We start from the raw sequence: 25,438 nt of genomic DNA on the forward strand, positions 1-25,438 counted from the left end.
TTTTGGTGAATATTTTTGTCATTTTTGGTAAAAACTTATATTTTCGACTTCTTGTTAAAAACCGCAAGTGCAATTGCTTTGATATTACATATATAGGTACTACATGTGTACCTCTCTCAGATTTGTTCATTTTGTAATGATATCTTTAATTCTCTAATTTTGGTGAATATTTTTGTCATTTTTGGTAAAAACTTATATTTTCGACTTCTTGTTAAAAACCGCAAGTGCAATTGCTTTGATATTACATATATAAGTACTACATGTGAACCTCTCTCAGATTTGTTCATTTTGTAATGATATCTTTAATTCTCTAATTTTGGTGAATATTTTTGTCATTTTTGGTAAAAACTGATATTTTCGACTTCTTGTTAAAAACCGCAAGTGCAAATGCTTTGATATTACATATATAGGTACTACATGTGGACCTCTCTCAGATTTGTTCATTTTGTAATGATATCTTTAATTCTCTAATTTTGGTGAATATTTTTGTCATTTTTTGGTGAAAAGTGATATTTTCGACTTCTTGTTAAAAACCGCAAGTCCAATTGCTTTGATACTACATATATAGGTACTACATGTGGACCTCTCTCAGATTTGTTTATTTTGTGATGATATCTTCAATTCTCTAATTTTGGTGAATATTTTTGTCATTTTTGGTAAAAAGTGATATTTTTGACTTCTTGTTAAAAACCGCAAGTCCGATTGCTTTGATATTACATATATAGGTACTACATGTGGACCTCTCTCAGATTTGTTCATTTTGTGATGATATCTTCAATTCTCTAATTAATTTATTTTGGTGAATATTTTTGTAATTTTTGGTAAAAAGTGATATTTTCGACTTCTTGTTAAAAACTGTAAGTCCGATTGCTTTGATACTATTCATATTGTTCATTTTCTAATGATGATGAAATGTGCATTGCTAACAGCGGAGCTATCTCAGCCGATAGGCTGCTTGTTTACTTGTTCATTGGAATTTCATTTTATTCCTTTTTCCTGATAGTGTATTATATGTATAGATTTTAGTGTTTTGGTCATGTGATACAAGCCGTTTTTAAAAGAGTATGCACACAATACTTTCAACTTTTCATTTATTTTTGCTATATTTCCTTTATAGTTTTTCAATATTTTATTCACTGTTATTTCGTTGTCATTCCAATCTATCTGTACAATTCATATTATGAAAGGATGAAGGCGTCATGGTTGTCATAGTAACTTGATACATACTATCACTACTGCACATATACGTAAAACTATTATGTGAAAAGTTATATTAGAGTTATTAAAAACTTATATAAATTTGTGAATATATATATTTTTTTTTATCTTAAAAAATCACATTATGCTGTTTCTGAATTCTTTGAAACATAAACAATAAATTATTAGAAAGTATTGTAGTCTGGACAAAATATACAGACAGTTTGGTTAGCACAGACAAAGATGAAAAGTAATGGAGCGGGTTACAATTGTCTGGAAGTCACCTGACAAAAAATATATACAAGGAGATACTTTACTAGAGATCCACTCTACTAGGAATGTCTTTATAATCGCTTTTATGTGTGTGTCTATTTGTACTCTTCACATATTAACTCTTGCATGATTTTTTTGGCTGGGCAGAGTTGGTTCCAACTTAGCAGGCAGGTCACACCTCTATTCTAGTAAGGTGGCAACAACTCTGGACATTCTACTCAGCTTGAGTGTTTGTTTTTTTGATATCTTTTTTCATTGCCAAGAAATTTGTACTCAAAGTTGGGGTAGCTCATTTAAAAATATAAAAATTTATAATAGTTGATATAAAAATACCCTTTAGCCTCGTTATAACGAACTCTTTGGGGGACATACAATTATTTCGTTATAGTGAAATGTTCACTATAATGTAGACTGGCGCAGTCAGGGCGATTAATTTGTTTTTGTAGTTTAAATAAAATAAAAAATTTTGCAAAATGGAGGTGTTAGCGCAAAATCCCCTGTAACTGCGAAATCACCCCGACTGGTTTATTCTGCATGGCCCTCTATCGACACTACAGGAACCCGTCGATTTTTCAACGGGTAATTATGTTAATGAGTGTTCTAATTGACAATCATCTAAGCCAATCACAACGTCTCTTCAACTGACCTCTGACCGAGAAGGCGTCGGCTGATTGTAGCAGTCGTTTTTTTTTTAATTCTACGACAGTACGAGTTACTTTTTTACACATTGTGATGAATTAGAAACGACGACTACAACAAACTCGAATTTCAACGTGCCGCCATGTTGGGTCTGCAGTGTGACCTTTACCAGGTTGACCTCATTATGCACGTATTTCTGCGCTCACCTCATTATAATATGTGCTCATGAATATTTAATAGCAATGAATTTCCTGCAGAATAAACCAGTCGGGGTGATTTCGCGATTTTATTTTATTTTATTTAAACTAAAAAACTACAAAAACAAATTAATCGCTTCGACTGCGCCAGTCTAATTATAATGAAGCACATAATACATTGGGTTTGTTGTGAGCGGGAGACACGCTATGTGTTCTTTTTATCAGGAAATTCATTATAACGGTGTACATTATATTGAGGTTACAGTGTATATAGTTATCAAAGGTATATGGTAAATGTATAAAGAAGTCAAATCTAGTTAGTTTTAACAGTGACAATTGTGTTCCAAGGTCCACAGTAGATGTCCTTTATATTCAGTACATGTTGTTTGAAGTAAGGAACCAATGTAATAACATCTGTAGTTCTGTTGTTGTTCTGTCCAAGCTGACCATACTGATTCCATCCCCATGTGTAAAGTTCACCAGTATCTAATAAATAAAAATAAGAATACTGTAATATTGTATTTCTGGCATGTGATTTACGTTGGCAAGTCATCTTCCAAATCACAGTTTCGTTATAACAGAGTTACTGCCTTCCAACAACTGAATAAACTAACCTTGGCTGTGGATTTGTATGCAAAAAGTTGCCATCAAGAGGCTATATTTATTCTCACTTTAGTGATCTCGGTTTGAGTCAAGTGTTGAGATTGACTTGGCACAGGCTGAAATGTGTGTGTGTGAATAGTCGGGATCCAACTCTGCATGTACAAGCACAAGGGAGCCCAGGAACTAGAATCAACTGTACAGAGTCCTTATGGTGTGTGTGTGTGTGTGGGGGGGGGCAACTTTTGCTTTCGGGCAATCGTTAATTATTCATAAATGGAGTCAATTTGTGTAGTTTTCTTGATTTATTTTGCAGATATCGGTAAAATATAGGTATAACTTTGGCAAAATTTGAATGAGCAAGCAATATGCTTCAACCTGGTATTTTTTATAGATTTTATTTTCCATTTTTTTTACCAGTTTTAAAAATATGGGCTTGCTAGAGCCTTCATCCCTTGTCTATTTCTTACACAAGATACCCCCTCCCACCCTCATAAGGACTACATACAGTTGATTACAGTTGCTGGGCTCCCTGTGGTACATGATTGGTGTGTGTGAATGATCAGCAATGCTGAAATAACACCCTTGGTGGAGTCAATTTGTGTAGTTTTCTTGATTTATTTTGCAGATATCGGTAAAATATAGGTATAACTTTGGCAAAATTTGAATGAGCAAGCAATATGCTTCAACCTGGTATTTTTTATAGATTTTATTTTCCATTTTTTTTACCAGTTTTAAAAATATGGGCTTGCTGGAGCCTTCATCCCTTGTCTATTTCTTACACAAGATACCCCCTCCCACCCTCATAGGGACTACATACAGTTGATTACAGTTGCTGGGCTCCCTGTGGTACATGATTGGTGTGTGTGAATGATCAGCAATGCTGAAATAACACCCTTGGTGGTGAAAATAGATGAGATGGATGCAAGAACAGTTAATTCTACAAGTATGGCTCAAGGCAAGTCTGTTAACTTTTTATTTTACTTGAATGCAAAATAATTTTAATGGTGTCATAATCTGTGAAGATCTGCCCACAGGGGGTAATTACACTTATAGAAAAGTCAGGCAAAGATAAACGGTATATAGGTAATTGGAGGCCAATAACATTACTTAATGTTGATTATAAGATTGCTGCTAGATGCAATGCTAAACGCCTAGAACATACATACAAAGCTGCCTAAATCAGTCTCTGAAAAGCTTGCAGCAATCTTTCAAACATACTGTTTAGATTCAATGTATGATGATAATAAAGGAACAAAACATCAGAATAAACTCCGCACATACAGACATCTAAAAACAAAATTCACTTTTGAAAAATATTTAGAAACTGTGCAAAATCCCTTTCACAGGTCATCCATGTCCAAACTAAGAATTAGTGCTCATGTTTTAGGATTAGAAACTGGAAGACATAAAAACATTGACATTTCAAAAAGAAAATGTCAGTTTTGTCAATTAAACGAAATAGAAAATGAAGAGCACTTGCGGTCTCTATAAAAAAGAAAGAAATGAGCTTCTCAAAAATTTGATGCTACCTCCAAAACTTCCTGACAAAGAAAAAATAGTTGCAATACTAAACAATGGTAGTAAAAAATTAGCTCCTTAAATTGCTAAGTACATAGATGATTGTTTTAAAATCAGGGAGAACAACCTGAAAAAAGTACTACCAGCTGCCTCAAAATGAATAAAAAACATTTACTTTCATTTATTATATTTTATTAATACCTTTGTTTTATACTCTTTTAATCTTATTTAATTTTTTTTTCATTGCTATACCTTTATTGTATTCTTCAATCAAAGTCCCATAGAGGATACGATAACAATAAAGATGATTATTATTATTACATAATTTAATCAATGAAGGTCAAACAGCATTTATTAAGAATAGATCAATTGGTGACTGTGTTCGTTTCATTGAGGGAATTATGGAATACACAAAAGATTATGGAAAAAATGGGGTGCTCTTAGCTATTGATTTCCAAAAAGCCTTTGATAGTCTTGAATGGGATTTCATGTTCAGTTGTCTACGTAAATTCAACTTTGGCACTTCTTTGTTAGGTTGGATACAGGCCTTTTATTCAAATCCGTCTAGTTGTGTTATGAATAGAGGGCAGTCAACAGGGTATTTTTCCCTCTCTAGGGGAGTCAGACAGGGGGATCCCCTATCACCAATTTTGTTCATTCTATCTTTAGAAATACTTTTGATAAAGCTGTAATATGACAATGGAATCAGGGGGATTAATATTGGTGGTTTTGAAATAAAACATTCTGCGTATGCTGATGACCTCACCTGTTTTATGTCAGACCTTCGTGCTGCTGAGAACCTCTTAACTCTTCTTCAACAATTCTCACTTTTGTCAGGTTTAAAAATTAATTTTAATAAGACTGAAGCAATGTGGCTAGGAAATTGGAGGCAACGGAAAGATACCCCGCTTGGGGTAAAATGGCCTATGTCACCTATCAAGATTGTGGGTGTATACTTTTCTTACAACTCTATAGCTGCATATCAGAAAAACTTAATTGCTCCTACTAAAAGTCTTGAAAAAGTTTTAAACTTCTGGAATATGCGAAACCTCACACTAATTGGTAAAATACAAATTATTAAATCTGTTGTTATACCCAAATTTCTCTATATGTTAAATCTGATTAATATTAATCAATCTGATGTCAAAAAGATTAACTCAAAAATATTCTCCTTTATTTGCGGGGGTCGAGATAGAGTAGCGCGTAATACTATGATAGGTGACATAGGCCATGGTGGGTTAGGGATGTTGGATATTTGTGCTATGCAGAGGCTTTTAAAATTAACTGAGTTAAAAGGTATTTGTCATCATATTGTCATCCATTGAAACGATTCCTAGATGTTTATTTAAAACCACTTGGGGGAAAATTAATTTTTAGATGCAACCTCTCAATAAACGCACTACATATTAAATTACCACCGTTTTATTGGGAAATGCTAAATGTATGGAGTAATGTTATACAGTATGAGTTTATTTCCCTTGCGTATGAGATTATATGGAATAATAAAAACATTCTTATTCAAACTAAAAGTATATTTTATTCAGATTTAAAGGATCTAGGAATTGTTTATATAGCTGACATCTTTAATGAGAAGGGTACGGTTAAAAATTGTAATGACTTAAATTCATTGGGTTTAAACCGCATTCAGTTTCTACGATGGCAGGGTCTCATTGCGGCTATCCCTAAAGACTGGAAAATAAGTAGACCAGTTGCTGTGCGGCCAGATCCTCCAATCTGTGTATATGGTCGAAAGCAAATGATTGATCTCTCTAACTGTACCCCAAAATTCAGCCGTAAACTCATCTCTTCTGATTTTTTAATTATTCCATCTAGTCAGTCCTTCTTTCGAGACTTGTTGGGGGTAGAAACTGGATGGGATTTTTTCTATTCAATGCCATTTCTTGTTACAATTTGCAGTACTCTTTGTGAATTCCAATGGAAATTAAACCATAACATCCTGTACACAAATGCTATGCTATATCACTTTCAATCACCTTTAGTTATTTCTGACATGTGTACATTTTGCCATAACTTTAGTGAAACTCTTTTGTGACTGTCATGTGGTGCAAGATAAGGTTTTATGATCACTGGGGTCAACTTTTGCAGTGCCCCCAGCCACTTTCAGCAAAACAGATTCTCCATGGTGATGAAAGTTTTTTGCACCTTTTGAACCATTTAATTATTATCTTTAAAAAATGCATCTATACAATCAAAATGAAGAAAGAATTACCATCCTTTGTTGTCATTAAAGCTGAAATTAGTTATATAAGAAAGATAGAAAATATGATTTCCAGAAGAAGAAACACCACGTTTCTGTTTCTAGAAAAAAGGGCCAATTTTGCACCGTAAGACAACGTCACTTTATGTTTTGTTGGTGAACCAGTTAGTGTGTACAGCCTTTTTCTTTTCTTGTCTGTGTATTTGTTATTTTGAAAAGAAATAAAATTAACTTAAATATCAAAAAAAAAATTCCAATTATATCAGTCACAATATGTACAGAAAACACAATGCGGTGTTGCATTCCATATTTGTATGATCTGTAGAAAATCTCTCACCAACCCCTGTAAGCATCAAGCGTGAATCATCAGAATTCTGCAATTTAAATTTAGAAAATCCCCTAAAAAGTGGCCTTGCATGATTACAACAATCAAAATCATGTTTAATTTGATGACTTAGACATCACAACCTTATTTCTATCAATATTTGTGATATAATATTTCAGGATTTGCAGCTAAACCCAATATTTCCCATGGTGAGCACAATAATCCATAGGAATGGAACTTCTATTAGTTTTATCTGATTTTTATGAGATTCTCTGAAAATCATGAAATAGTGAACATTTTAGGTTGATGTGCACAGGGAGTTAGTAATACAGTATGAACATTGCAATACAGTGAGTGACTTTCTTATTGGCACTATTAAATGATCTAATGTTGTAAAAAGGTTATCTACATTTTGTGACAATCTCACTTTCCTTGGCCCACTTGAATTTGGACTAATTAATTGGATTAATTTTTGTCTACGTACTTTGGCTATTAGTTGTTGTCTTATTTCATATTGCAAAATTGTTGTGACTATACAAAGCCCAAATAAAGCTTTAGAAAGGGAATATAAAATATACAGCAGGCATACCTGTAAGAGCAGCAGTGTGTCGTGACCCACAGCTGACCTTTGACACATTGACCTCAATTGGAAATTCCATCAAACATGGCAGTGTTTGGCAGAGAATTACAGTGTCCAGGTCTGCCATAGTGTCTGTAAAGTCCTCTTTCTTTGATGTACACTTTTCTTTTTTAAGATCTTTTTCTTGATTGTATTCATCTTTGCAGAAAATACTATGTTCTTTTCTTTTCTTACCAGCAGTTTCTACGGTTACTGTCATTTCTTCCTCTTTCACATTGGGAGCATTTTCTGAACACTGTGTCTTTTCATATTCATCTTTTTTTATTTCATTGTCTGTAGAATGCTTCTTGGTATCTGAATCAGGGCATGTTTCTTTTTCTTTATTAGGGGGGTCTTTATTGGGCAGCCCTAGCATACCAAATTTACGTTCTGTATCATTTCCTGGTGGGTCTTTCATGGGTAGACCAAGTTGTCCTGATTCGTTCCATCCCCACATATATAAATCTCCGATACCTAGAAAAGGAATCACATTAAAAAGACCACACTACATGTACCATGTCATATACTCAAACTGTTGATGTCTCAAGAAAAAAAGTTTTGTTCTTGTCAGTGCACACATCAGTTCAAATGGTCGCTATCACACCATTTTTTTAAATCTTTCTTTTTTTACCTAAACACCAATTAATTATGATTACATTTACCAATTAATTATGATTACATTTACCAATTAATTATGATTACATTTACCAATTAATTATGATTACATTTACCAATTAATTATGATTACATTTACCAATTAATTATGATTACATTTACCAATTAATTATGATTACATTTACCAATTAATTATGATTACATTTACCAATTAATTATGATTACATTTACCAATTCCATATTAAAGAGCCAGGGCCCTAAATATGTTTTGTTAAATGTAAAATAACTACTGGTACTCTTTCCATGTAAACACATATGATTTATTAGAAGAGATAAAAGAACCAAGCATGCAGCATTATAAATGACCTAACTGTCAAAAACCCTGACCTCACAGTTGTTTCATTTCTGCTATTGAGAAGTCTCAAATAAAAGATTTTTAGATATTTAAACACTGAAAGTTATACCCTAAATGTTTAGTAAAGCCAAATATTTACCCCTAATTACATTTTTTTTTCTTTCAAGCCTCCCCCCAATCAAAGAAATGTATACTTTAAAATCATTTTTTTTCAGTGATATTTAATTTCATGAATTTGACAAGGAAACAATGAGTTTTATTGTTATTTTAAATGTTCACATAGATTTAATTTTAATGGTGGATTTTACTTATCAGCGAAAATAGCAAAATTAAAAACCCAGTGAATAATTAATGCATTTACAGTATATGTATATTCCATAAGAATTAGATACTTTACAATAAATCCAGTACATGTCTTTCATCTTTATTTTGGATTTTACAATGAAAGTTTTACAGTAATCATATTTTATTTCATTTGCACTCCTTGCCCCACCCCCTACTAGATCTTAAATCACCACATATATATTTCTAAAAGAGAAAATATTGTTTGCTATGCAAAAATTACATCAACTGTCACACACACACAGACAGACAAACAGCCCATTTTATACTTACAGCTCACTGCAGCAGAGTGCCATCCACCTGCTGCAACTGTTGCCATGGCAACCCCCTGAAGTGCTTCAATAACTCTAGGAGTTAATTCAGGTTCTGCTGTTCCATGCCCCAGCTGACCACGGCTGAGAAATAATAAAATAAATGTATTGAGAGTATTCTCAGTAACACTCCAATAATATCCAATAGTAGCAATTAACCAAATTCCGTATCTCAGCAGACTTCTCGCCAATTGAAGCAGGCCGTTACATAGGAATAAACAAGTCATTGAAAATGACACAGTCCCCGTTAAGTTCTCTTTGTGCTCGTCATATTAAAGCGGAGGGGTTATCGCGAGCGTGTCCTTTAAACTTGAGTTCCAAGTGGCGTATACAACAGATTGTTTATTTACATCAAAACACATGTTTCGTGTCGTAGTAATATGGCCAAAATAAAAAAAGCCGTTATTCTGCCATCTTTGATCTGATTATGAAACACACTGATATGTATGATGTATGTGCCAAATACGATTGAAAATGTGGAAATATAGTAGTAAGGCCAAAAAGTCAGATGGCTGTCAATCGGCCATCCTTGACCAGATTTTGAAACAAATTGTCATGGACATGCATCCTAACATGTATAAAGTACATGTATGTGCCAAATTTGAATGAAAACTGACAGAGCACGTCCAAGATACCACATAAAAAAACAAAAACAAGATGCCTGCCAGTCGACCATCTTTGATCCAATTGCGAAATAAATCGTCATGGACATGTATCCTAACATGTATAATCCATGTACCAAGTTTGAATGACAACTGACAAAGCATGTCCAAAGCATTTCAAAAAACAAGATGGCTGCCAGTCAGCCATTTTGAATCGAATCGCTATTTAAAACCACTGCATGTGCATATGTCCCACATAAGGTACTAGGCACATGCAAAGAATGAACGGAATCGGTCCACAGGATTCTGAAATATGACGCTGGACAGACTGACGCACAGACAGACAGACACAGGAACTCATGGACGGTCGGGGACATGTATCCTAACATGTATGATCTATGTACTAAATTTGAATGAAAACTGACAAAGCATGTCCAAAATACTACATTTTCAAAAAACAAGATGGCTGCCAGTCAGCCATCTTTGATCCAATTGTGAAATAAATCATCATGGACATGTATCCTAACATGTATAATCTATGTACCAAGTTTGAATGAAAACTGACAAAGCATGTCCAAAATACAACATTTTCAAAAAACAAGATGGCTGCCAGTCGGCAGAATCGAATCGAATCGAATCGCTAAACCACTGCATGTGCATATAAACCACTGCATGTGCATGTGCATATGTGCACATAAAGTACTAGGCACATGCAAAGAATGAACGGAATCGGTCCAAGGGATTCTGAGATATGACTCCGGACGGACGCATAGACGCACAGATGCACGGACGCACAGACGCACAGACGCACGGACGGACAAAGACCGAATTATAAGTCCCCGTTTTCGGACTTCGTCCGAACGGGGACTAATATAATTGACAGGGTAATAACAAGTGTGACTCTAAGGACATAGGTGATGAAACACATTACATTTTTCACTGTAAACCTAACAGTTTTCAGAACACAGGGAAAAATTCCTCTATGCACTATTTATATATTCACCTGATTAGCATTTAGCTGATTTTGTATTTCAGATTTTAAAATTATTTTAGTTGTGTTACTTTATGTTTCTTATATTGAACTTTACTGAGACATTGTTTTTGTGTATGTTACAAATAAAATATCCTATCCTTGTAGATGTTTATAAATATAGATTCAAATTAGAATAATAGGTTGAGATATAATATTGGAATGCCTATTTGTACTGCACACTATGTGTGATTGCTCATTGGACATTGCTAAAGTCATTTGAATATTATATTAATAAGCACCAGTGATGTCAATATCAATGGTTTGGTTGAACTGTTTTTTACTGTAATTTTTTTAAATGTTATTTAAAAATTCATAAATTAACCATAAATCACAACCAAAGGTACCTAATCTAAATTGAGAGAACAAGTAATTCAAAACAAGTAGTTCAAAACAAGTAGTTCAAAACAAGTAATTCAAAACAAGTAATTCAAAACAAGTAGTTCAAAACAAGTAATTCAAAACAAGTAATTCAAAACAAATAATTCAAAACAAGTACATGTAATTCAAAACAAGTAATTCAAAACAACTATTCAAAACCACTATTCAAAACAAGTAATTCAAAACTAGTACCGGTAGTTCAAAACAAGTAATTCAAAACAAATAATTCAAAACATATAGTTCAAAACAACTATTCAAAACAAGTAATTCAACACAAATAAGTAAAAACATATAATTCAAAACAACTAATTCAAAACAAGTAATTCACAACTCTTTGAATGATAACATTGATCCCTGTTTGCTCATGAATAAATTTGTGCCTAGTATATAGGGTGTAAAAATGTAACAACAATCATCACAACTTTCAGAGGAACTTGTACATATTTAAAAAAGATTACAGAACAACTACAGTTTAAATCAATGTTATTGTGCAAAGCAATGAATTACATTTAAATAAAACTGCAGAGAAACATCATGTTTAAGAAGTCTTGAATAGCTCCCTCTCATGGTAACTTTATGTAAAAGTTGAACATTATTCTGTAAATTGTTATTGGTTGTGTTTACTTATAATTGTCTTTTACTTGTACAGGGACTTTATTTACTTCTCATTTGATGAACTTTATAAGGTTTACTTCCCAGAAGAACCAGGCATAATGGCTGACTAAATTGTAAAAGTATGTTCCGCTGTTTACTGGCAGCCACAGAAAATTGGCATGTTTACATCTGTTTATCTTGTTTTCTTCTATGTTGGTATATAAAACTAATGGATCAGAATGGTCTACTTCAATATGAACACATTTTATAATATTTTTTTAAATTTTCATGCAAGTTTGTTTGTTGTTGTTATTGATATAATGTCATGCATAAGGTTGTTATTGGTATAACGTCCTGTAATAAGGTTGCTATCAGTATATAGTCCTCTACAAGGTTGTTAACAGCTCTGCCTGGTTTCATAAAAATATGGGGAAAAATTAGAGTGACGTCCGCGGTCGAATGCGATTGGCTATCGATGTCAGTGCAAAGGTCATATGAATATTAAAATTAAGTGGGCGGAAGGAAAATTGTATAGGAGACAAGCTGGAGTCTCGTGTGGCGATAGCGATAACACCGGGACGAATGGTCTGGGGTAGGGAAAAATAATCAAATGAAAGCACATTGTACTATTACTACAGTAATATTTTATTGCATCTTTAGTAAAGGAATATTTCTACCAGTTATTAGCAATTAATATACAGGTAACAACAATTAAAAAGTAGTAGATGTACAAGTAACATCAAAAGAAAAATTATACAATTTCATTTTGTGTTGTGATGCATCAGTTTACAAAACTTCCAATGGGTTCGATCATTTCCTCATCTCTATTTTTAAGTAGATATACCGGTATAAGTTTCTGGAATAAATTGGTGATTTTATCTTGGAATTCAATATCTGTCAGAATTGTTTGTCAGCCTGAATGATATTTAGGGCAAAGTAGCAAAAAGTGTAATATGACCCATTAAGGGTTTTACCAGGTTCCTATTTTGCCAGCTACATGTAATCCATACTGCAGACAGATTACTGTAATGTATAGATCAGTGATTTAGTTTACAAATAGTATTACAATAATGACCTATAGTGCAATATTGGATGAGATTCAATTTTATGTGTAGATCACATACTACCGGGGTAAATTGAATCCATCATGTGAGCATTGACAGTACTCCATGACCTTGACCTGACATTTCTGGGATATGGAAATTATTCAGTACTGTAAATACATTAATTATTCACTGGGTTTTAATTTTTTTTTTTTATGATAAGAAAATTCCACTAAATTAAATCTACCGGTATGTAAAATTTCAATAGAATTCATTATTTCCCTGACAAATATATTGTTAATTTAAAACCCGGTGAATATGCTCAAATTAAATACCAGCAAAAATAAATGCTTTTACAGTATTTTAAATGGTTGTAACTCAAATAAATAGATGGTATTATGTTGCATATGGATAGTGGAAATACTGATTATATTTTCAGAAAGGCATCAAAATAACATGCAGTATACCACCAATATGTGATACTACTTATTATAGCTTGTTTAATGTATAAAACCTAAATGTGCATGCATGGTGTGGAAGGCTGTTGCCCTGGAACATACACACTCATTCTATGTTGAGACTCACTGAGTTGATCATAAATATCCAACTGTTTAATGTTGATATGTGTAGTGCTTTACCATTGAAAACAATAGAATTGATTGGTCTGTATAAAGACGTATCAACATTCGTTTCAAAATGTATTCGCACTAACGGTAGTTCCAATGTTTGAATGTCCTTATATACGAAGATCGAGGTGGTACTATGTATGATAGTTAAGCAATAGGTACATTTGCTATTTAGAATTAGTTGCCACAAACTGAATATTGAAACTGGTCGTCATCAAAAACCTAAAATACCACTACAAAGCAGAACTGTGCCAAAATTTAAGATGAAGAACATTTCACAACAGAATGAACCTTATATGCAAACAACAGAGACATTCTATATGCAACAGATGGATTCTAAGATATGACAAACTATTAAAATTCATATAAATAATGAGTAATAAAAACACTTAATTAACAAGACATGAAATGTCACAGTCCCCGTTATTTGATTATAAAGTACAGGTAGTACAAGGAACAGCTGCAAACAGGTGAATAAATATGTACTCTTTGTGGGTACAACTCATCATAAAGTGATTTCCCATAATCTAGTTTTGTACTGAAAACTAAAAACTTCCACAGACACATGTTCAGAATCTCAGAGTACACAAGTGCAACAAAACTATTTGTCATACATGTATACTTGCTCAAGAAACTGCATTCATAAATCTGAGTGAACCTTGATGTACATGACTTCTTTGTTAATCAGGTCTTAGTATATTACCAGGACCTGGGTTTGTTTCAACATCACCACTGGGCATCAGAATCATTCTCATGTTGTCAAATACAATTTGTTATTAACACAGTAAGGTTTAGTATTTAAAATGTATTCATTGTACATACATCTGTTAATTTAAACAATTGTAAAAGCTATGTTTTCAGAGCAAGTACATGTAATAATTAAGAAAGCCAGTAGTGATAAAGGTTGGTCTGCTCATAACCTTCAATGGAGAAGTAACAATAATTGTTCGAAGTCTTTTTTAGTGCAGTGATATTATTGCATTTCAATAATTATTAATGGGTATAAAATACTGCAAACCATTTAATTTTCACTTCTAGATATATTCAGGATTTTATGAAATTTGTGTACAACATTTCAATAAAGTTCCTGACACTCCATGTTGTAGGAACCCAGAAAAAATTGCCTTGCGAAATTGAAGCAGTTCACAGCACCACTGTAAAAAAAAAAAAAAAGTTTAAAATGAGTATTGTCAAAGATATACACATGTGGATTCATAAGACATATGTATCAATCTGAGTGGTTCTAGAAATTAGTATCACAAGATTTGACTCTCCGTGATTCAATATCAGCCCTATGTATAACACTGTGTTGATCAGGCGAACTAATTGACAGGTATTGCTATGCAATCACAGTAGTTTTGTAGTCTTCTTGCATTTCGACCATGGAAAAATATTTGTTTTTGAGAGTGGCCGAGGATTGATAAACCTTCAGCGAGCACTCTAGATATTTCAGATCATTGGTACCATGTTTTTGGATACATTCAATGACCTGATACCACATTTTTTATTGCTCAATCCCTTGACCCTTTATGGCACAAGATCGCAAGCTTCTATCATGAAATTGGGTTATTTATTTGATGCAACAAAACATGCATTCACAGCAGACGGAAATTCGTATGAGATGTTACTGATTTTTGTATTCAGTTTTCCATTTCAACCACCATCATCACTTAGTAAGCTGAGATCGTGCATTGGGATACTGACTGTGCATAAATGTTCATTGTAGTGCCACCAGAAGACCGATTGTTTGAGAATATTTTGCACAATTACGTCATTTCAAATATTATATTAATTCACAGACAACAAAATAAAGATTTTCAATAACATATAAGTTTTCCAACAATTGATGATTGTATGGCAACTACATGCCTTCGCCGGTTTTACTTTGGAAGAAGTTGGAAATAGATAACAGAATGGGGCTATATGGCTACATCTTTATTTTTTTTAATTTTAATCAAGCATGATTTTTTAATTTTTTTTTTTTACAAATGTCTATTTCAGAAACAAAAACAATAAATGTGTAGGGAGGCATTTTAACAATTGCACAATACTGGATGAAAACGTCATTACCGATATAAATCATTCTGTTCAAACAATTAAAAATAAGATCACATTTAATTTAGTCAGTTTTCATAATGAAATACATAATAACATGTACTTATAAATTTGAATAAGGTTCAACGGCCTTTTCATTTAGTGCCAGTATATACACCATAAAACCTCTGGTTTAGGTGTCACACTCAGAGAAGAATGAAAGGCCTTTGGTTCATAGGCACCGCGAAATGTTGAAATTGAATCCCCCCAAAAAATTCACATAATGTACTATGCATTATTTTTTTATAATTTCGTTGATAACGAAAAGTAAAGTTTGTTCTAAAAGAAGTTTCGAATAAATACAAACACGAATACATTGCTTAGTGGTTAGTACCAGTAGCAAATGATCACGGTAGCACAATCTGGTCCAACTGTGTTTCGCAAGTGAATAACTTACTTATTTTCGAAGTATTGCAATTGTTGATTATTAATCAGTAATGATTATAATAACGCACAAAAAATTAATTCGTTGAATTTTTATGAATTGGAAGTAATATTCAACTTAGTTTCATCGTAAACGAATGATTTCGGTCAATGCAATACGATATTCGCCATGTTTTCAATACACGTGGCTCATCTAAATATGTTAATGACGGTTCAGTGACCTCGTGGTGAACGCAACGCGGTACTGTAGAGATTCACCGATGCTGTAGCAAAATCTTTATGCTTTGATTTTGACTGGGAAAACGGCATGATTTTTTTTTTTAAATCCAAAAATTAGTTGTTTTCAAAAAATAAACTGAGCATTCAAAGAATAATTTAACACTGCTAACAGAAATGACCGACCGTCCATACATGTGTTGTCACTGTACATCTGCTATGTTGAATCGCAGGAGATCGGCAAAATCTTCATTAACAGTTTAATGCTGACAACATAAAAAATACGAATATAATCATAGGCAACCTACTATTATATAATGAATAAATTGATCGACACAGGGACACCCCCCCCCCTCGAGTTGTGGATATTTCGGAAATTGCGACACAAGCAAAAGATCGGATAACGATTTACTTGAAAACTATGTCCCCATGTACAATAATTTGACAGGGTATACAATTTACCAACTAATTTCGTAGATTGGAGATAATTGTTTGCTTTTTTAGCTTTTCACAAGAATATAAGGCTGCCAATCATCATAATATTCACGTCCGTACGTCACGGAATGTACACAAATCTTACCCCAATATACATTCAATTTTGCTGAAACTGGAGAACTTACCTTTGCAAACACGTCTCTTATGCCGCCTTCTTGAAGTTCTTGAAATCAGATAAAGTTACTAGTTCTTCTAGTAACTAGTGAATGAGACCACTGAGCCAAACAGAATACATGTATAAACAGTACTATAATAAATTGCACGCAATGGAGAAATCATGTGCTGTAAAACAGCAGCGTTACTCACAGATCTAATCTACTGTAAAATGTTTTATTTCAGCTGGAATTATCATTCGCTGAAAAGACTTTTTCTGGGTGTTTTGTATTGAATTTATTTTCATTGATTTCTGACAAGTTGACTATAAAATATAAGAAAAGGGTATATATTCGCTGGATTTTATTTTAACTGAAACATTCTTTCAGCGAAAATAGCAAAAAAATGTTGCAAGCAAAAATAAAGTATTTTACAGTAATTAATTTATTCTGAGCATGCGCAGACATTCTGTCAATGTTGCCGGGAGAGGTAATTTTTGATGAAAATCATGAAAAAGACCCACTTGGGATTTTCAGATCTGGAAAAAAAATTACGTGCATACTCAGCAGAGACTTGTTCATCAACCTGCCAAGTTTCACTGATATCTGCTGTAGAATTTTTGAGAAAATGTTTGAGACGGAGAAATGGACATTTGATATAACCTGAACGGGGGGACTAATCATTCATTGAAAAGTGTTATTACATAAGGAATGTATTATAAATTACATATAGATAGTCCCCAATATGCCATATTCTTATATACAGTAGGGGGGGGGGGGGGGTTAGTATTGTAAATTGTCTCATCTTCAATATTCATGAATAGTTTTATGATTGCTCAATTATGTAAAAACTTTATTAATAACTTGTTAACTAATAAAGAATTCTATTGTATTCTGTATGACTATCATAGACCCAAAACAAAAATCCAGAATATTATTTGATTCATTGCTACATTACATGATTTCAAGATTGTATGGCATTCATGAAAGCATAATTTTACTGCTACAAATCTTTACAATTTCCACTGACTCATGAAAGTCGTGAAAATTTGTCTTTAATGAAATAAAAGTTTACAGCGTACTCACCTGCCAAGGCCGTAGCTGAAAACCTCACCACTATGAGAGAGTAACAGAACATGCTCCTTACCACAGCTAACCTGCTTCACAATAATATTAGTAATAAAAGGTTTGAATATCATGTAACTATCATCTTTTATCTCAAGCTCACCAGCTTCATTTCGACCTAGTGACAAAACAGGAAAGAAAGAAATCATCAGTAAATTTATCAAAGTCATCAAAGTATTTATTTATTGCATTGTTTTTATAGAGAATAGAAATGAGTCACAAAAATTACCACACCCATTACTTTCAATTAACCCTTCCTGAAATTCCTTTAAATAACATCTACAGGGCGATAGTCGTTGCGCATGAGCGAATATATGGGTCTCATATAAGCAAAGATGGCGACTTTAACTGTTGCGCAGATCAACGAGTACAAACTGAGTCGTTACCAAACTTTACTTAGGTATTTTTTAGGTGATTGGAAGGTATCGAAGGACGCGGCGGTAATTAGTGAAAGGCGTGCTTAGGTCAAACCTCATACTTGTGATTTCTATTAAAAGAGCGCATTGGATTGTGGGAGAATCAATGTTTATCAACACAAATGTCACACATGTGCAGTATGATGACCACCACCATTTAACCCTACTCCATAATGTATGTAAAAATTGGTCTTACCGATTTATGTTAACACCCATGAAAATGTTATTGTATTTTATGTATTTTATTCAGTGTGTAATAATTAAATGATTTTGTAAAAAAAACAAACTTAATATTAGTTAACTAAACATCAAGTTATGGGTAACATTGAATTTGTTGTTGATTAACTTTTATATTTAGTAATCTAGACACAACAAAACAATTCCTATCATCTTATAAATATGGAGAACTTTCAATGGCATTTTGAATGCAATGAGCCTATCAATGAGCACAGTGCACACTGACATCATTTCAAAATGTCCCAATCAAAGTGAAGTGATTCTAATAATATGCTAGCTCACCCCATCGTGAACATACATGTGTGACAATGCTGCCATGGATGACTGTCATATCTTTTGAAGTCATACTCTAAAAGAGAGGGAGCTGAAAGGATGAAGAAGATTTAATCGTTTTTGTTTCATTAAGTTTGATTTGATTTAAAGATTGATAAAGATGAACATGGGCAAGTTGAAGGTGGATACCCATGGTTTCTCACTTGACAACATGTTCTATTGTTATTATATATTTACAAATAGTTTCCTGACGCATTGTTTCATTATCTGAGTTTCAATAAAATTGTTAGGTGAATTATGCTGCAATCATATACAGTATTAGAATAAACAGTTTAATTTTTGCTGTGAGAAATTCATGAAAACTTGTCTCCATTTATAGTATCAGTACCATATGTAATCTATGTTACATTATACCTGTGACTGCACCCATGTGAGTATCACCATATGTAATCTATGTTACATTATACCTGTGACTGCAACCATGTGAGTATCACCATGTTCAATCTATGTGACATTATACCTGTGACTGCAACCATGTGAGTATCACCATATGTAATCTATGTGACATTATACCTGTGACTGCACCCATGTGAGTATCACCATATGTAATCTATGTTACATTATACCTGTGACTGCAACCATGTGAGTATCACCATGTTCAATCTGTGACATTATACCTGTGACTGCAACCATGTGAGTATCACCATATGTAATCTATGTTACATTATACCTGTGACTGCACCCATGTGAGTATCACCATATGTAATCTATGTTACATTATACCTGTGACTGCAACCATGTGAGTATCACCATGTTCAATCTATGTGACATTATACCTGTGACTGCAACCATGTGAGTATCACCATATGTAATCTATGTGACATTATACCTGTGACTGCAACCATGTGAGTATCACCATATGTAATCTATGTGACATTATACCTGTGACTGCAACCATGTGAGTATCACCATGTTCAATCTATGTGACATTATACCTGTGACTGCAAACATGTATCACCATATGTAATCTATGTGACATTATACCTATGACTGCAACCATGTGAGTATCACCATATTTAATCTATGTGACATTATACCTGTGACTGAAAACATGTGAGTATCACCATATTCAATCTATGTGACATTATACCTGTGACTGCATGCAACCATGTGGGTATCACCATATGTAATCTATGTGATGTTATACCTGTGACTGCAACCATGTGAGTATCACCATGTTCAATCTATGTTACATTATACCTGTGACTGCAACCATGTATCACCATATGTAATCTATGTTACATTATACCTGTGACTGCAACCATGTGAGTATCACCATATGTAATCTATGTGATGTTATACCTGTGACTACAACCATGTGAGTATCACCATGTTCAATCTATGTGACATTATACCTGTGACTGCAACCATGTATCACCATATGTAATCTGTTACAGTATACCTGTGACTGCAACCATGTATCACCATATGTAATCTGTTACATTATACCTGTGACTGCATGCAACCATGTGAGTATCACCATATGTAATCTATGTGACATTATACCTGTGACTGCAACCATGTGAGTATCACCATGTTCAATCTATGTGACATTATACCTGTGACTGCAACCATGTATCACCATATGTAATCTGTTACAGTATACCTGTGACTGCAACCATGTATCACCATATGTAATCTGTTACATTATACCTGTGACTGCATGCAACCATGTGGGTATCACCATATGTAATCTATGTGACATTATACCTGTGACTGCAACCATGTATCACCATATGTAATCTGTTACAGTATACCTGTGACTGCAACCATGTATCACCATATGTAATCTGTTACAGTATACCTGTGACTGCAACCATGTATCACCATATGTAATCTGTTACAGTATACCTGTGACTGCAACCATGTATCACCATATGTAATCTGTTACATTATACCTGTGACTGCATGCAACCATGTGAGTATCACCATATGTAATCTATGTGACATTATACCTGTGACTGCATGTAACTTTTGCCTACTTACTTTTTTAGTTATTCATTATTAACTTTATTACATTTTAAACACCAAATTAGAAATGTAAAATTTTCTACACGGTTGTAATAAAGCTGTTATCTATCTATCTATGTAACCATGTGAGTATCACCATATGTAATCTATGTGACATTATACTTGTAACTGCAACCATGTGAGTATCACCATATGTAATCTATGTGACATTATACGCGCGACTGCAACCATGTGAGTATCACCATGTTCAATCTATGTGACATTATACGCGCGACTGCAACCATGTGAGTATCACCATATGTAATCTATGTTACATTATACCTATGACTGCAACCATGTGAGTATCACCATATGTAATCTATGTGACATTATACCTGTGACTGCAACCATGTGAGTATCACCATATGTAATCTATGTTACATTATACCTATGACTGCAACCATGTGAGTATCACCATATGTAATCTATGTTACATTATACCTGTGACTGCAACCATGTGAGTATCACCATGTTCAATCTATGTGACATTATACGCGCGACTGCAACCATGTGAGTATCACCATATGTAATCTATGTTACATTATACCTGTGACTGCAACCATGTGAGTATCACCATATGTAATCTATGTTACATTATACCTGTGACTGCACCCATGTGAGTATCACCATATGTAATCTATGTGACATTATACCTGTGACTGCAACCATGCGAGTATCACCATATGTAATCTATGTTACATTATACCTGTGACTGCAACCATGTGCGTATCACCATATGTAATCTATGTTACACTATACCTGTGACTGCAACCATGTATCACCATATGTAATCTATGTTACATTATACCTGTGACTGCAATCATGTATCGTCATATGTAATCTATGTGATGTTATGCCTGTGACTGCAACCATGTGAGTATCACCATATGTAATCTATGTATGGCTGTGACTGTAACCATGTATCACCATATGTAATCTATGTATGGCTGTGACTGCAACCATGTGAGTATCACCATATGTAGTCAATGTGATGTTATACCTGTGACTGCAACCATGTGAGTATCACCATATTCAATCTATGTGACATTATACCTATGACTGCAACCATGTGAGTATCACCATATGTAATCTATGTATGCCTGTGACTGCAACCATGTGAGTATCACCATATGCAGTGTTCTCCCCAGGAATTTAAACCACTGTGGCGGCCTAATTTGCATATAATTTGCATATCATTTACATAATAATAGAAATTGACCAAAGCACATTTACACCCACACAATAAACAATATTTTGAAAAACAAAGTGGCAGATATTTATTTGCTTCACACAGTGTTATAAACACTTTTATTTTGGGCACTTTTGTAATATTAATGAGCTCCGTCACAGTGCAAATATTTTTTTTTTGGAGTAAAAAAATTTAGTTTTACAACTTAGAAGAGTTTGAATTTAAAAATGAAACATTCTCGAAATGCAAATGCTGCAGACTAAAAAGAAACAAATAAATTGTAAAAGGTTAAATGAAACTCATCTGAAACGTTCCAGCCAGGATTATGTTCAAGACTTTCATGATCTTATTTACTACAAAATTCTCCTTCAAAAAATCGACCACGTAATTATTTGGCAGATTGCTGGTTATTAATCCGACCATCAGCTTCTACAACGTTCACATTTACAGTAAATGAACGAACAAATAACACTTCCAAACAATCATCAAAGTTACGACGTGACATAACTTACTTCGCGATGTTATACACCGGTTATACCAATAATTCCTCTTACTCAGTCATGATGCCATGCAAACATTAAATACTTCTTTTTTTATATGAAAAAAACGTAAAATTTGAACTAGTTTTATCGGGAGAAATTACTTTTGATCACTCGATCACTTCGTGAAAAACACAGACCCGCCATGATAGCTGTGACGCGTTAGTTGACCACATGTGTCCTTTGACCCGGTGGGTCAAAAACGCCATTAACCAATCAGAATGCCGCATGGTAATGCCGGTAGAACCCGAACTTTTCCGAATGATCGTGATCATAAAAATTACATTGTGGAAGTAAAGCGATGTCGTAGCACGATGTGTTGGTATGGATTTCAGATGAAAACTGCATGATGGTTTTCGAAAGAGGTGATTAGCAATTTTTGAAAGGTAAAAGAAGTCTTGAAAGAAGAATTTTTACATGATTCACGATGATAACAATTCAAATGTATTTTACCCAATCACGCAATAAACACGTTGTTTTTTTCTTGAGTAGCGTAAACTGATCGTGAACTCCGCTTTGCCCATGTTACATCGGGGTGGAATTGATTTTGAATGAATTTTAGCTATCAATCTAAAGACTGCATCTATCGTCAGAAAATATTTACTTACAAACAAAGAGGTGCTAATTTTACAAAATTGATTTGTATTGTTTAAAGCCGCTACCACATCGCACGACTATGTCTATTGTTTACAAATTATTATCCACGACTGGCAGGATGCTTGTCGGTCGGTACGTAAATATAATAACAATATGACAATAGTCGGACGCGTTTCCGTGGAGGTCGCTAACTTTGAGTGCCGGTCGGGCCGACCAGCATGACGAGATCCCCAATGAAAAAAGCACTGTGGCGGTCTTGCTGATCACCGTGGCGGTGTTAGACCGGCATGGCGGCAAATCGAAGCACTGTGGCGGGACCGCCACGCTGTTTACATCTTGGGGAGAACACTGATATGTATTCTATGTGACATTATACCTGTGACTGCAATCAACTGAGTATCACCATATGTAATCTATGTTACATTATACCTGTGACTGCAACCATGTGAGTATCACCATACGTAATCTGTTGTAATCCAGTCTCCTCAAAGACATCACCTTCACTATTTTTCAAACGTCTTATTTGCATAATTTTATCCTCCACTAAAGTTGATGTATATTTGATTACTTTGCATGATTTCCCATCATTCATCAGTATAAACAAATCCTCTTCTGTGAGTAGAATATCAAGGACAGGAACAGCGCTACTGTAGGATTTTTTCTGATTCCTTTTCCCATGAATAAACCCTTGTAAATGAACTTCTTGTCCTTAAAAAACAAAAGATGATTGAAATTATTACTAATGTACATATATGAACAAGAATTAAGTTTTCTGAAGTGATTTACAATCTGACCCTGGAATAGAGGTATGCAGTGATTATATGTATTGTTACATCATTTAATTTTGAATTCAGTTGACTTAATATGTCCATTTATTCTGAACCAGTTCATGCACTGTGAAGTTGCGGCCGCAACACAAGACGTTGTTTATATTGCCGGAAATCGAATACATGTAATAAGTCCATTATTTAAACTCCCATGTAAAGAAATATGAAATTTCTGAAACACAATTTGTTCAGGATTATATAATTTTGTTTATCATCGCATTTACTATAGTTTAGTGAGTTTTGAAACTAGTTTTTACCAGTGGGACCTGACCTTTAACATGTATACTGAGGACACCATATGTGATTGTATAACGGTAAAGCTTGTACTGGATAAACTGGAATTGGAGTGATTGTATTTTGAAAGGTTTTATTGAATTTTTTTGTGAATTAATTTTGTGTTTTGTTTTTTTTAAATGTTTTTGCGACAGTTGACATTGAATGCCACTGTTGTCTCTCCTGACTTTTTTTTTTTGTAAGCGCAAGTTGCAAGTACTAGTGCTGACACATAGTGCATTCTACAACAGAAATCATTTTCTGTTTGGGACTACATGACAGGGCTGTGTGGCCATCTCCTTATCAAATGGCAATTTTAATGCTATCCTGGCGTCAATCAGGCTTATTTATTTTGTGTTGTAATTCTGATTTATTACAGTTTTATGTGAATTACATGAAAAAAACGATTATTTGCAGGCAAGAGTTGCTTTTGTACCCCCCCATCCCTCACCCTAACTCTAACACTCACTCCCAGTTACCCAATTCATTTGCAATCTATCCGTATAAACAATATATTGCTTTTATATACAATTTGCCATAGTATGTCTTGGTCCATTTCACTGGTGTTCCAACTCGAAAAAATGTGTTTTGCCTTTTTCAATGAGAGTATTCACGCTCATATGATAGATCTACTTACATGTCCAAGCATCCTAGAAATGTGTTTGTTTAATGAGTTGTTCGCATATTATCGTACATATAGATAAATCTAAGTTGCATTACCCCAGGTATATTTAATATCTTATAAATCCTTGATACATAGTTAATGAGACAAAAGATGAACAACTTTAATAAGAAAATAATATAATCAAATTTCTGTATAAATTACCTTTGCATATACTTATCGAACTCCAGTTAGATGTTACCATGGAAACATCATTTTCGACAGCGTCATCCCCCAAAGTGCTTTCATTCATAATTTTCACAGCAGTATCGATAGCTGTGACATGTAAGGATGACTGCTGTATAAGTTGTCCAAATCCATTGTAACCAAAGCCAAAATATTGCATGTTTCGACTTCACGCGTGTGCTCTACGTTTTCACATTCCAGCTGTGCTAATTTCGTTAGAGGGCGCTATAACTCAAGCGGATATTATTTGAGCATGCGTGAACGATCAGATCACTC

General features: G+C 33.9%; 1 protein-coding gene across 1 annotated transcript; it reads right to left on the minus strand.

The window, feature by feature from the left end:
- Positions 1-1,074: 1,074 nt before the first annotated feature.
- On the minus strand, positions 1,075-25,401 carry LOC102805542 (RCC1 domain-containing protein 1-like). Its single transcript, XM_085504178.1, has 6 exons — positions 25,142-25,401; positions 23,645-23,923; positions 17,856-18,012; positions 9,175-9,296; positions 7,560-8,063; positions 1,075-2,792 (listed from the first exon to the last, which is right to left on the minus strand). Exons 1-6 carry the CDS (start codon positions 25,320-25,322, stop codon positions 2,620-2,622), a joined length of 1,416 nt encoding a protein of 471 aa, XP_085360304.1. The 5' UTR covers positions 25,323-25,401; the 3' UTR covers positions 1,075-2,619.
- Positions 25,402-25,438: the final 37 nt, after the last annotated feature.

Source organism: Saccoglossus kowalevskii, chromosome 10 (genome assembly GCF_978046115.1).
Source record: "Saccoglossus kowalevskii chromosome 10, keSacKowa6.1, whole genome shotgun sequence".
NCBI lineage: Eukaryota > Metazoa > Hemichordata > Enteropneusta > Harrimaniidae > Saccoglossus > Saccoglossus kowalevskii.